The sequence below is a fragment of the Hemiscyllium ocellatum genome, chromosome 7 (assembly GCF_020745735.1).
Source record: "Hemiscyllium ocellatum isolate sHemOce1 chromosome 7, sHemOce1.pat.X.cur, whole genome shotgun sequence".
Lineage (NCBI taxonomy): Eukaryota > Metazoa > Chordata > Chondrichthyes > Orectolobiformes > Hemiscylliidae > Hemiscyllium > Hemiscyllium ocellatum.
The window spans coordinates 39,947,635-39,962,324 of NC_083407.1; the positions used below are offsets into that span (position 1 = coordinate 39,947,635).

A 14,690-nucleotide genomic window follows, 5' to 3' on the forward strand; every position below is an offset into this window, starting at 1 on the left:
ACCTCAGAGTGATGGTGAAGTTGGACCCAACCTTCATATCCATATCTCTGGTAAAAAAGGGAAAGTGTTTTTAGTTGTATAGATATATGCAATTTATATAGCACCTTTCACATCCTTAGATACCCAAAGTGCTTTGCAACAAACTGATTACTTCTGGAGTGTTATTCCTGATGTTAATTATTGTTATTTAAGTAAACATGTAATTACTGATCCAGAATCTGGTTTCCAGCATCTGCAGTCATTGTTTTTACCTTGTTAGAATAGAGTAGTAGAGTTGGGGCAGCACAGTAGCTCAGTGGTTAGCACTGCTGCTTCATAGCACTAGGGATCCAAGTTTGATTCTAGCCTTGGGTGATTGTCTGTGTGGAGTTTTTACATTCTCCCTGTGTCTGTGTGCGTTTCTTCCCACATTCCAAAGATGTGCAGGTTAGGCGAATTGGCCATTCTAAATTGCCTGTAGTGTTAGGTGCATTAGTCAGAGAGAAATGGGTCTGGGTGGGTTACTCTTCGGTGTGGACTTGTTAGGCCGAAGGGCCTGTTTCCACACTGTAAGGAATCTAATCTAATCTAAAGCTAATTTACAAAGGTCCTGCATCAATATTCAAGTTAGCAACTTTATATCTTAACTATGCTCTCTATTTTCTTGAGGATAGCAGATTCTAGTCATGCACCAGAGTGAAAAGGAATGGAGACTTGGGCTGTTGCTTAGGATCAGGATGGTCTATTGGAACATGGCTGACAGGGTGTTCACCCAGCCTCCTGGCTTTACCTTTTCACTGCCGCATTTGAAGCTACAGGAACCTCTTTACCTTTGTCAGGTTTTCTTTGCACTTTGCTTTTTAATGTTAAGGATTTATGCCTCCTACAGACTTGTTTTGTTTCTTTTTACTCGTACCAACTCTATAGATTTGCATCATCATTTTATCGCTTAACCACTCCTACAGTCCAGCCTGCCACATTTCTGTTTTTATTTCTTTCCTGCCTTCTTCTTTTTCTGGTTTTGCATTGGTTTAAAATATACGAATCTTAACATATTCCATTTCTGATGTAAGAAAATTGACCAGAAATGTTGGCTTTGATTTTAACTGCTACCACCCCTCAATGCATAGGGATAGTCGGTGCAGTGTTTAATATCAGGAGTGGTCAACCAGTCCCAAACACTACATTCCTACCCCTTTAAATTTTAAAATGCAGAAAATAGGCCACACTCAAGGCAGCCAAGTCAAGGCCTGATCACTGTACTACAATGAAATCCTGCTATTAAAATCATAAAGCTTTCATGTCCTCAGTCCCAAAGAAGTTTTCTGGACCTGTGTTCCACCAGGTTTACCCTATAAATATCTGTGTTCTTAAAGTTTATTTTCTTTGTCATTGATGCTGCCTGAGCTGTTGGGAGCTTTCATCATAATTTATTCTTATTTAGGAGATCTTGTTTTTGTTCTATTAGAATCATTAGAGTTCCATTAGAGTTAACAATTCTCCTTGGAGAGCTGCTGAAGAGCTAAGTATGCTAATAAGCCAAGGAGCAGGATGACATCACATGATCAGTTGTTTGCTAGACTAAGGATGTACACATAAGTTGTTTTGTAACTGCAAAATATCACTTTGTCTGTTGAATAAACCTGTTTGAGATCTTCAAGTAAATTGAACCTATGCTACTGACCAATCAAGTATAGAACATAGAACAGTACAGCACAGTACAGGCCCTTCGACCCACGATGTTGTGCCAAGCATTTATCTTAATCTAAGATCAACCTAACCTATACACCCCTCAATTTACTGCTGTCCATGTGCTTATTCAGCAGTCGCTTAAATGTCTCTAATGTCTCTGACTCTACTACCGCCACTGGTAGTGCATTCCACGCACCCACCACTCTCTGTGTAAAGAATCTACCTTTGACATTTCCACTACACCTTCCTGCAATCACCTTAAAATTATGACCCCTTATGACAGCCATTTCTGCCCAGGGGAACAATCTCTGGCTATCTGCTATATCCATGCCTCTCATTACCTTTTACACCGCTATCAAGCTACCTCTTTTCCTTCTTCTCTCCAGTGCAAAAAGCCCTAGCTCACTCAACTTCTCTTCATAAGACATTCCATCCAATCTGGGCAGCATCCTGGTAAATCTCCTTTGCACCCTCTCCTAAAGCATATACATCCTTCCTATAATGAGGTGACCAGAGCTGGACACAATATTCCAAGTATGGTCTAACCAAGGTTTTATAGACCTGCAGCACATTTTTGACTCTTAACCTCAGTCCCTCTGTTAATGAAAGCCAAAACACCATATGCCTTCTTAACAACCCTATCAACTTGGGTGGCAACTTTGAAGGATCTATGTACATGCACCCCGAGATCCCACTGTTCCTCCACACTGCCAAGAATCATGTCTTTAACTCTGTATTCAGCATTCAAATTCAACCTTCCAAAATGAATCACTTCGCATTTATCCAGGTTGAACTACATCTGCCACATCTCAGCCCAGCTCTGCATCATGTCAATGTCTTGTTGTATGAGAGTGATAATTTTGTATCAAGGAAAACAATACACAGGTACAGCATGGTGATCAGCAGTTAATTTTCCTAGAAAATGAAAATAGTGGTGTAAACAGGGAAACCACAAGAAAATGCCTTAGACAAGATTTGAAGCAATGGAGATGATACATTTACATGAAGACCAAGAAAATAAATCACTACACAATGTAACTGCTGGTCATGTGATGATATCCTGCTTCTCACACTCAAGTCTAAAAGAAGCACCAAGCTCAATTTGATTTTTGAGCTGGTTAAATTGGTTGTTGACATGGTTGTTTTTTGATCCTGAATTGGGCCATTAAAGCTGTAGGTCCAGCAATGGTGAGGACTTTTGTGTCAGAGAACATGACTGTAGGGGTGCTTTAGGGCTTTGCCACATCAGTAATAAGCTAAATTTGGGGATTAACATGAGAAACTTGCTCGGTCTCAAGGAGACGTGCTGCATGAAAATTGCCCAAATCACAGTTAGCCAAGTATTTTCATGGATTACCTTTCGGTCTATCTGTTATTCAGGATTTGTTTTAGCAGCATATGGACAGTAATAAGGAAAGAGTTGCAAAGGATTTCAGGAGCAGGAGGTATTTTCTAACTCCCAGAAACTGAATGTTGATTATTGAGCCTGAGGTGAGTGGTTAAAATGTCACCGTGTGCTCTACATATTGTAGGCTTTGTCAATCAGGCACTTGGATTATTCAAGTGAAAGTAAATGAAACCACATCAAAGTGATTTCAGGATCAGGGAGATCAGGCAGTATTTGTACATGCCTTAGGAAACGTTAGGACAAAGTGAAGATCTTTATTATGCACCAGGACGAAACTTGCTCAAAAGTGACCTGATCGAAGTTTGTAAAATAATAAGGGGTATAGATAGAGTTAATGGTAGTTGTCTTTTCCCTAGGATGGGGGATTTCAAGATTAGGGAACACATTTTTAAGGTGAGAGGAGAGAGATTTTAAAAATCCATGAAGGGTTTTTTTTGCACAGGGTGGTTTGCTAGTGGAATGAGCTTTCTGAGGAAGTGGTTGATATGAGTACAATTACACATTTAAAAGGCATTTAGATAATTACATGAAAAGGAAAGGTTTGGTGGGATCTGGGCCAAGAGCAGGCAGGTAGGACTAGTTTAGTTTGAGATTATGTTCAGCATGGACATGTTGGACCAAAGTGTCTGTTGCTGTGCTGCATGAATCTATGACTCTATGATTCTTGGAAGTGCATGCATTGCTGATGATTCTCTGGTGATGGGCAAAACCATCGAGGAGCACAACTGAAATCTACACTCACTGACAATGGCACCTTGTCATGAAAAACTTCAACACCAAGAAGTTGCTAGGTAAATGTAGGCCAGACCAATTGTTTTGAGCTCAGTCTATTTAGGTTATGGAACTGTTCCAACTTCAACAACATTGAGGTTGTATGACACATGCCTAGCCACAAAACGATGTCTAGATTTTTTTAAACTTCCTAGTATTGCACATGTCAAATATTTCTGCCATAATATAATCATTAAAAGAGCTCCTAAGGTAAGATGCCTACATACATGGACCAAAGGACTGAATGAATTTTATGAGAATACAGAGGCTCTTTGTGTAGCTCTGGTTGGCAACTGTGGAAAGTCTCTCATATCTGCATTGTCCTCTCATTCTCATTGTTAATCCTTGGCCAATGAGGGAATCGTGGTTCTGAGTTAATGAAAACCACCCAACAATCTAAGATTCCTCAGCAAGGCTTTTCATTTAATATTTAATTGAGACACAGCATCTCTCTTCTCTACATATATCGAAAGATGTCTCTTTATTTGAGTGGTTGGATAGAGAAATTGGACAATTTTTCACAGCACTAAAGCAGCTGGAGAGACTGGAATTTTTTTTTGGTTCTGACAGCAGGCCAATAAAATTTATGCAAGGTGCAACATTATGATAATTGCCTATTGCTTCCATGGTATATTTTTCCTCACCTTCTCACACAAATACAAACATATCAAAGATGGTTAAACATTCATGCAAACTACTAACATATTACCTCATTAGCACATGATTGAAAAGTTATTACCAGATTGAGAATGTTAACCCATATTTTGCTGCACTTTGCCAGAATCAGTGGCATAGTCAGTTAAACGAAGGTTTGCTATCTAGTGTAAATCTTGCCTCTCATCTTCATACAGAGGCCTCTCAATGTTTTACATCCTTTCTGCATCTATTTTTCTTAGAGAGAATTTTATTTACTCTGTTGCTCAACGTGACCCCTTCTACTCAATTATCAAAAATTCTGAACCATATCACCAGACTGTTACCTGTTTTAGATTGGGCCATTCCTTGGGCAGGATGTGACAGTGTAAGTCTATCTTCATTCTTGTACAACAAGCAGATTACCTATAAATCAGACACTTCTGACTGTTGATCTTTGATACAAACGGATGGCTCGCTCAATTTATTCCACCTTACTTTAAGAGGTGTACTAGTACTCTGGCCAATCACAGTTCAAGTAAACTTTCACTAACTGCAAACGAATCATTAAAGTACAAAGTGCAATGTAGGAGCAGAGAAAACATATTCATTTGTAACTGAAAGCACAAAGTGTTTTTGTCATTATTGTTTAAAAAATGATTTATTTTGGAGACTACTCATTCAACTAATGCCATTGCTTATATATCAAGATTTCAGGGACATCGATAGGATAAATATTACACTTCATAAATGCTTAAATAAAACTAAGAGTACAGGCAGAGATATGAACAGTTATAGATTATTGGCCAAACTGTGAGCTGGAATATAATGATATGAAGGAAAACAGACAGACGTTCAGGCACAAGTCACCATGTGGAATCGTGATGTGAGTGTTAGAACTTGGCACAAACGAAAGGAGGTTTCAGGAATTAATATATCTGACTACCTAATAACAGGGAAGGAAAAAGAAGCTGATATGTTGGTATTAAAAATTAAAGAAGAAGTTTTAACAAGGGGAAAGGATGATATGTTTGAGGGGTCAATAATAAAACTGATTTCATTAACATGTAAGGAACAGTATGGGATCATCTTAATGGATCGTACTACCAGTGTCCATGATAGTGCTCAGCTGGGTTGGGCACTACAAACCAGACAGAATTTTATTGCCATCTGCTTTCATTAGAAGAGAGCTGGGTGCATTAGGCAATCATGGATTGTCAAATATTCTTTGGTCATGATACAAAAATCTGGTTTGCATTGTCAGGACAAACCTCAGCCCCAACTGGTTTTGTTTGTTTTGTCCTTTGCTTTCTGTAAATAAAAGTTCATGTTTGTGGTTGATTGATTAGTTGTCTGTGTATAATGTTACACTACTGGGCAAAGATAGTTTGTGAGTATACAATGGGCCCTGGGGACAGGGTGGCCCTGTCAAAGAGTGTACAGAAAAGGTGAAGCTACAGACAGGTAAAGTGTGTGGTGTGGTGGTTAAACTGTGAGTGAGAGAATGATGTTGTATGTGTAAGGGACTGTCGGCCATGCTGACAGCCATGCCAGCCATTGGCTGGTGGCTGTACCATGACATTGGTGGAGAGGGGGAATCTTAAATTTCCAATGCTTACCTGTCACACAGTAATCTCTTAAAGATGTTGCAGACATAAGGGGTGCCACCTTTCAGTAAATGACTGCTGAGTGGTGAGTTTGTCAGGGAATGGTGCAAGGTAAGTCCGGCTGGAATTCAATGTGAGAGATGTCAGAGGAGTGGGCCAGGTAATTAATGTGGTGAGTCTGGTAAGACATTTCAAAAGAACCTGTTAGATTTCATTAGCCACTATAAAGATACAGCCCAAATTATTAATGAGGAAATGGAGACAACATCATATTCCAGCCAAGAAGGAATGAGCATTTATGCATCAGATGGTAGTTCCCTCTGATTTTCTTTATTCACTCACTTCTGGGACATGGGTATCACTGTTGGCCAGAATTTATTGCCTGTTTGTATTTGCCCTTGAGAAGGTGGTGCTTGGCTAGTTTCTTAATGAGAATTTAAATGTGGATTCCAAGATTCCAAGTGGAAGCCACTAATGTATTAGAAAAATACAGGCTAAAAGACGAAAATATTTTTACTGGCCAGGATGACTTAAAGATGTAGTTAAGTTTAGTTGGAGATGCCATATAGGTCATGGGGTTACCCAACCATCAATCAAGCCTTTAATTCTGGTACCAGCTTTCAAAGGACTATTCAGCAGATCCTTAGTGTGTGATATTCCTACCAAAACTAGAATTGAGAATCAGTATTTTTCAACAATTCTGGATATTTCAACAAGATTTCCTGAGGGAATGCCTTTAGAGAAAGTGATAGCAAAAATAATAGTGGACAAGTTAATTCAAGGTGTGGAGAGCCCAAATAAATACTATCAGATCTACCTTCAAACTTTAGATTACAAATATTCAAAGAAATAGTGAATGGCTTGGGAATAAAACAACTAGACTAACAGTTAGAATGGGTGGGTTTTAAAGGAAGTTGGACAGGGCTAGAACTTGTCTTTGCTGAGGTTTTTGAGTGAAACATAGAGTCATAGAAATGTACAAACATGTGAGACCTTGAGAGGTCTTGATAGGTTGGGTGAGGAAAGGATGCTTCCTCTTGTGGGAGAATAATAAAGGTCCACTCATTTAAGACAGAGATTAACAGAATGTTTTTTCTCAGATTGTTGTGAAACTTTGAAGCTTTCTTTTTTCAAAAGGTAGTATAAACAGTCTGAATATGTTTAAGGCGGGATAGATCCTTGACAAGCAAAGGGTTGAATGATCATCAAGAATGGGCAGGAAAATGGAATAATCAGATTAACCATGACCTGATGAAGAGAACAGCAGTTTTGAGGGACCAGTGGCCTATTTCTGCTCCTAATTTGTATGTTCATAAGTTTTGGTGAAAGCACAATGATTTGTAGAGGTTGATAAGAAGACTCAGTGAGTTGCTGCACTGGAGGATGTGTATTATTGTAATGCCAGAAAATTTCAAGGACAGTTGTTGAGATTCTCCCTTATTGGAGATGGAAATCTCCTCTAATATGTATGATGCTTATATTGTTAATCATGTATCTGTGAATAGTTCATAGAATCACAGATTGGTTCCAGGAAAAAAGATGGTCACTCGGCCCACTGCATCTGTGCCAGCTTTCTGCAGGAGTATTTCAACTACTGTCACTCCTGCAATGTTCTTCTTCTTTAGGAATGATCCAATTCCCTTTTGAAAATGTCAATCCCAAGTCCAGAACACTCTTCAACAGTGCATTCTAGATCCTACCCAGTTGTTGTAAGAAGATTTTTTTTCTTAGGTTGCAATTGCTTTGAAAATGTTTCATTGGCTATGAAGCATTTTCGGCAATGTCTTCATGTTGTGCAAGGGACTTAACAATGCAATTTTTAAAAAAATAGCTTGTAGTATGTTAGAACTAACACTAAAGGATTATTACCACAAATGTATCATGATTGGTTGCTATATTTTCTTTGGTGCTAATACAGACTTTATTTTCACAATGTTGGGAACCTATTGGAGAGAATTCTTAGGGATATAATTTATTTGCAATTGGAAAAGCATGGCCTATTTAGCATGAATTTGTATATGACAAGGTATGCCATAGTAACTTGATTGAATTTTTTGAGGCAGTGATACAGATGAGGGTGTTGTCTATATGGATTTTAGTGAAGCTTTCGACAAAAGTCTGTCATGGTAGGATTATCCAAAAGCTTAAGATACATGGGATCCGTGGTGACTTGGCTGTGTGGAGTCAGAATAGGGTTGCCCATAGAAGGCAGAGTGTACTGGTGGAATGTTGTTTTACAGGCTGGAGGTTCATGACTAGTGTTGTTCCGCAGAGATCCAAATTGGGACCTCTGCTGTTTGTGATATGTATAAATGACTTGGATAAAAATATAGATGGGGGGTTAGTAAGTTTGCAGATGCTACAAAGATTGGTGGAATTGTGGATAGTGTAGAAATTTGTCAAGGGATACAGCGGGATATAGATCAATTGCTGTTATGGGTGGAGAAATGGCAGATGGAATTTAATCCAGGTAAGTGTGAGGTGCTGCACTTTATGAGATCAAATGTTATGGAAACGTATACAGTTAATGGCAGGACCCTGAATAATATTGATGTACAGAGGGATCTTGGGGTTGACGTCCAAGGCTTCCTGAAAGTAGCCATGTAAGTAGATACAGTGGTATAGAAGGCGTATGGCATGCTTGCCTTTATTGTTTGGGGAATTGAGTACAAGGGTCAGAATGTCATGTTGCGGCTTTATAAGACTTTGGTTGGGCCACACTTAAGAGTATTGCATTCAATTCTGGTCGCCACATTACAGGAGAGATGTGGAGGCTTTGGGAGAGTGCAGAAGAGATTTACCAGATTTTGCCTGGATTAGAAAGTATGAGGTGTAAGGAGAGGCTCGAAAAACTCAAGTAGTTTTCTCTGGAGCAGCATAGGCTGACGGAAGACTTGATAGGAGTCCATAAAGTTATGAGATGCATAGATGAGCTAACAGTCAGAATCTTCTTGCCAGAGCTGAAATGTCCAATACTAGGAGGCATGCATTTAAGGTGAGGGGGAAAGTTCAAAGGAGACATGAGGGGAAAATGTTTTACGCTTAAATGGTAGGTGTCTGCTAGGGTTGATGTTGGAAGCAGATATGATAAGGGCATTGAAGGGACTCTCAGAGAAGTATATGAATATGCAAGGAATGGAGGGATATGGACCAAAGGCAAGCAGAAAGTAAAAGTTTAATTTGGCATCATGTTTGGCACAACATGGTGGACCGAAAGGCTGAGCTGTACAGTTCTATGTTGTTCTGTGTTTAATGCACAATTTGAAAGTCCTGCATTTCTATGATTTAGCTAAGTTTGCCTTTTAAAAGAAAAGTTAGATTTTCTCTTATTTTAGTAGACATTTTAAACAGACTTGTACATTCCTTAGCATTTAATTGTTAATTCCTATGATTTTTTAAGCACATGTTCTCAAAGTATTGTAGTATTGTTAGTCTTGGTCAGATATGTAGCAGACTTGTTAATAATGTGCAGAAGCTCTTAAAAACAGAAAGTGACCTGTCTTCAGCAAACATCAGTGCACTTTTAAAGGATAAGGGCGTGGGCCAACAGATTGTATGGTGATTCATTTTGTTAGTTCCTTGTTCTATTTACGTATTGCTTTATCATTCAGTACACTCAATTTCTGAGATGTTTGAAAGCTGCTGATAAACAGCATGTGGGCGGCACAGTGGCTCAGTGATTAGCATTGTTGCCTCACAGTGCCAGAGACCTAGGTTCGATTCCATCCTCTCGTGACTGTCTGTGTAGAGTTTGCACATTTTTCCTCTGTCTGGGTGCTGTGGTTTCCTCCCACAATCCAAAGATGTGAAGGCTAGGTGGATTGCCATAGGAAATGCAGTGTTACAAATAAGTTGTGTCCAGGTGGGATGCTCTTTGGAGAGCTGCTGTCAATTTGATGGGCTGAATGGCCTGCTTCCAGATTGTAGGGATTCTGTGAAACAAAATGTTGCCAGGGAAGTCTGTCTCCAGAAAAGCTGGCCAGCCTGCAATCACCATTATCCACAGGGCTGTGTTTAGAGATCATGGTTCACCCGTCTAGAACTATTGAAGAGCTCTGTCTTTTTAGATTCAGGGTCAGTAGGGATGCCATGATGAAATTGTGTCATCTGAAGCAAGCTGCCTTGCAGATAACGTCAACAACAGGAACTTTACTGCCAGAAGCAGTATCCTTCACGCACTTCGCAGAAGTGGACATGTGATTGGTGAGGAAATATGGGAGAAAATATAAACAATGGTTGGGCCTAATAAGTAAAAGCATAATCTATCATCTTCAACAGACAAATAGGGTGGATCTTTGGAAGTAGGAAAAATCCTCAGAAAATGAAAAACTCGTAATCCTTGACATGGAGAAAGGTTTTACAAGTTTCCTCCTTGGCTTTATATTATGATTTCGGAATCTTGTTTATTTTATTTATTCATGGGGCATGGACATCTATAATGCTGGACAAATAGCAAGGATCACCTCTTCATAATTGCCCAGAAGTTTGCTAAGAGTCAACCACATATCTGGAGTCACATGTAATCCCAGGCTAGGTAAGGATGACTGATTTACTTCTGCTACAGGGCATTAGTAAAACAGATGGGTTTATACAACAACTAACAGTGGTTCCCTACACTGGCTTTGGACACTGCTTTTTTTTAACATGACATCATAATTCAATAGTAGAGTATCTGAAATAATTTTAAATATGGCCAAATATTAAACAAAATGCTCTAACAGATAACAGTACATTCTATTTATTCTCTCGTAATAAGAGGGGGTAATTGAAATAACCCTTTTTAATTATGTTGTTTAATATTTCCTTTTCATGGCATCATACTTAGTAACCAAATGATTGAATAAGTTGATGGCAGTTGTGGGTGTAATATTCACAAAGCAGGCTCTGAGGGATAATGATAACAAATTAAATTTTTTAATACTATACTATTATGCAACATTAACTAACTGTTTTTGTAATTTATGAAAGAAGGAAAATCTCTTATTAAATATTGTTGCCGATTTGATTCTGTTACCAACAATCTACCAATTAAAACTAATTGTTGAACAGATTTATATTGCTCAGGAGTTAAGTTGTACCTGAATATTCTCCAAACACATAAACGTAAAACTAAGAAATCCTGCAAGTCTGAAAAGGAAAGGCAAGATTTTACAGCAGAGGAATGCTTTAGTGCATCCAAACAGATTGTGTTGGTATAGAAAGAGAGCTTAATAATGGCCACACAGCATGACTGACTAAAGCCTTGTCAGGGGAAAATAATAAAAAATTGAAATGCAAATTTACTGTATCTAAATAAATGCAACAACCATATCATGATAGATGAAGCAAAGGTACACGTGGAGAGAGGGATGGGATTGACCTAGTAGCTATAACTGAGATGTAGTTGCAGAGTGATCAAAGCAGGAAACTGAATATTATGGGTAGCTTAATTTTCAGAAGAGATAGATAAAATGGAATGAAGAATGGATATTTATCACAGTGAGGATTGGGAGAAGAGAGAGAAACTATCTTTGTCCAGAAAATCAAAATGTAAAATCAGTATGATAGAGCTAAGAAATAGTAAAGGGAGTTAAACTGTTTATAGAAAGATTAATTTATTGAACCATGAATATCACAGTTCTGGAAAGAATATAAATCAGAAACCGAAAGTGTTAGCGTCTATAGAGAGAGAAACAAATTTAATATTTTGAGTCCAATATAACTCCTTTACTTGCATTTAACCAGGGCAAGTGGAAAGTATTCTATTGCATTCTTGACTTGTGCCTTGTAGGTAATGGAAGGCTTTGGGGAACTGGAAACTGAGTTGTTTACTGCAGAATACCAAGCCTCTGAACTACACTTATATCCATAGCATTTGTAGGTAATTTCCTAATTAACCCATTCAAAGTTGTTATTACACACCTCTGAAGTGGGTGAGATTTAAACACAGGCCTGTCTGACTCAAAGTGGCAACATCACATGAACCTTCACTGCTGCATTTGTACAGTTAATCCAGTTTAGTTTCTGATCAATGATATTATTTGAGGCCATTCATGTTTGGGTATTTAGTGATAGTAATGCAATAGATTATGAAGGGGAAGTTGTTTTTGTGGTTGGAAGTGGTCATTGCCTGACACTGGTGTGGCATGATGTACTTTAATGCTATCTTGCTGCATGTTGGAATCAACTGCTTCATTACTTGAGCAGTTACAAATGGGTCTAAACACTGTGCAATTATCTGCAGACAACACCATTTCTGACTTTATGATGGAGGGAATTTAATTGATGAAGCATTTGAAGTTGTTTAAACATAGTAAATAGAAAAGTACAGCACAGAACAGTCTCTTTGGCTGAGGTTGTGCCGCGAATTAATTCTAATGTAAAATAAAATGACCTAACCTACACATCCCTCAATTCATTGTTGTTCATGTACATGTCCAGCAGTCACTTAAATGTCCCTAATGACTCTGCTTCCACCACCGCTGGCAATGCATTCCATGCACACACAACTGTCTGCGTAAAGAACCTATTTCTGACATCTCCTTTACACCTTTCTTCTAATATCGTAAAACTATGACCCCTCGTGGCAGTCAATCTTGCCCTGGGGATAAGTCTCTGGCTATTGACTCCACCCATACCTCTCATTACCTTGTATATCTTGATCAGGTAACCTCTCTTTCTTCTCCTCTCCAGAGAGAAAAGTACGAGCTTAGTCAACCTCTCTTCATAAGGCAAGCCCTCCAAGTCCAGGCAGCATCCTGGTAAACGTTCTTTGCACCTTCTCCAAAGCCTCTGTATTTTTCCTATAGTAGGGTGCCTTGAACTGGACACAATATTCCAAGTGTGGTCTCACCAGGGACTTGTGGAGCTATAGCAAAACCTCATAGCTCTTAAGCTCCATCTCCCTGTTAATGAAAGCCAAAACACCATATGCTTTCTCAACAACCCTATCCACTTAGGTGGCAACTTTAAGGGATCTATGTATTTGAACATCAAGATCCCTCTGTTCCTCCACATTGCCAGGAATCCTGTCTTTAATCCTATATTCAGCATTCAAGTTCGACCGTCCAAAATGCATCACTTCGCATTTATCTATTTCTCAGCCCAGCTCTGCATCCTGTCAATGTCACATTGCAGCCTGCAATAGCCCTCGATACTATCAACAGCACCTCCAACTTTTGTGTCATCTGCAAATTTACTAACCCACCCCTCAACCTTCTCATCCAAGTCATTTATAACAACTACAAACGGCAGAGGACACCATTCAATGCTGACCTCCAGGCAGAATACTTTCCATCTATAACCACTCTCTGCCTTCTGTCTGTCAACCAATTCTGAATCCAGATAGTCAAATCTCCCTGTAACCCATACCTCCGGATTTTATGAATTAGTCTACCGGGGGAACCTTATTAAATGCCTTGCTGAAGTCCATATATACCACATCCACTGCTCAACATTTGTCGACCTGTCTTGTCACCTCCTCAAAGAATTCAACAAGATTAGTTAGGCATGACCTGCCCCTCACAAAACCATGCTGACTGCCTTTAATCACACTTTCCAAATAGTCATAAATCCTATCTCTCAGAATTCTTTCCAAAATCTTACTGACCACAGACGTAAGACCGACTGGTCTGTAATTGCCAAGGATTTCCCTATTACCTTTCTTGAAAAGAGGAACATTCCTCTCCTTCCAATCCTCTGGTATGGCTTCTGTGGAGAGTGAGGAAGCAAAGATCTTTGTTAACGGCTTAGCAACCTCTTTTCCCACTTCCTAGAACAGCCTGGGATAAATCTGGTCTGGCCCTGGGGCTTATCAATCTTAATGTTTGTCAAAATTTCGAACACATCAACTTCATCAATCTTGATCTGTTCAAGCCTGTACTCCAGCTCCTCAAAGTTCTCATTCATAACAAAGTCTTTTCCTTAGTGAAAACTGAAGCAAAAAATTCATTTAGGGCTTCCCCTATCTGCTCAGACTCCACGCACAAGTTCCCTACGCTATCCCTGATCGGCCCTACCTTCTCCCTGATCATTCTCTTATTCCTTACGTCTGAGAAAAATGCCTTTGGGTTCTCCCTAATCCTTCCTGCCAATTCTTTCTCATCCCCCCTCCTGGCTCTCCTCAATCCATATTTGAGCTCCTTTCTAGCAAGCCTGTAATTTTATAAAGCTATGCTAGATCCTTGTTTCCTCTACTTTACGTAAGCTGCCTTTTTCCATTTGATGAGAAGCTCCTCTTTTCTCGTCATCCAAGGTTCCTTAATCTTATCCCTCCTTCTTCAGAGGAGCAAATTCGTGTATCACTCGCAACAACTGCTCCTTAAACAGTCTCCACATGTCTGCTGTGCCCTTTCTGTGGAACAATTGCTTCCAGTCTGTACTTTCCAATGCCTGTCTGATAGCGTCATAGTTTCCTTTTCTCCAATTAAATATCTTCCCTTGGTAAATGCTTCTTTCCCTCTCCAAGGCTATGCTATATGTGAGGCAGTTGTGGTCACCGTCACCAAAGTAATCTCACACCACGAGATCTGACACCTGTCCTGGCTCATTGCAGAGCACCAAATCCAAAATGGCCTCTCCCCTCGTCAGCCTGTCTACATACCGAGTAAGGAAACCTTCCT

The 14,690-nt window shown here is 39.4% G+C and overlaps 2 protein-coding genes across 2 annotated transcripts in view; one reads left to right on the plus strand and one right to left on the minus strand.

Annotated features, from left to right (window-relative positions):
• Window positions 1–4,887, minus strand: part of acmsd (aminocarboxymuconate semialdehyde decarboxylase) — a 53,424-nt gene extending 48,537 nt beyond the window's left edge. The window contains exons 1-2 of the mRNA XM_060827746.1: window positions 4,831–4,887; window positions 3–47 (exon numbers count right to left, since the gene is read on the minus strand). Coding sequence (XP_060683729.1) covers window positions 3–47; window positions 4,831–4,887 — 102 coding nt within the window. The remainder of the gene's footprint in view (window positions 1–2; window positions 48–4,830) is intronic.
• A 1,015-nt stretch (window positions 4,888–5,902) lies between these two features.
• The window catches only part of tmem163a (transmembrane protein 163a), a 287,064-nt gene continuing 278,276 nt past the window's right edge, over window positions 5,903–14,690 (plus strand). The window contains exon 1 of the mRNA XM_060827842.1: window positions 5,903–5,947. The gene's annotated coding sequence lies outside the window, so the exon portion shown is untranslated. The remainder of the gene's footprint in view (window positions 5,948–14,690) is intronic.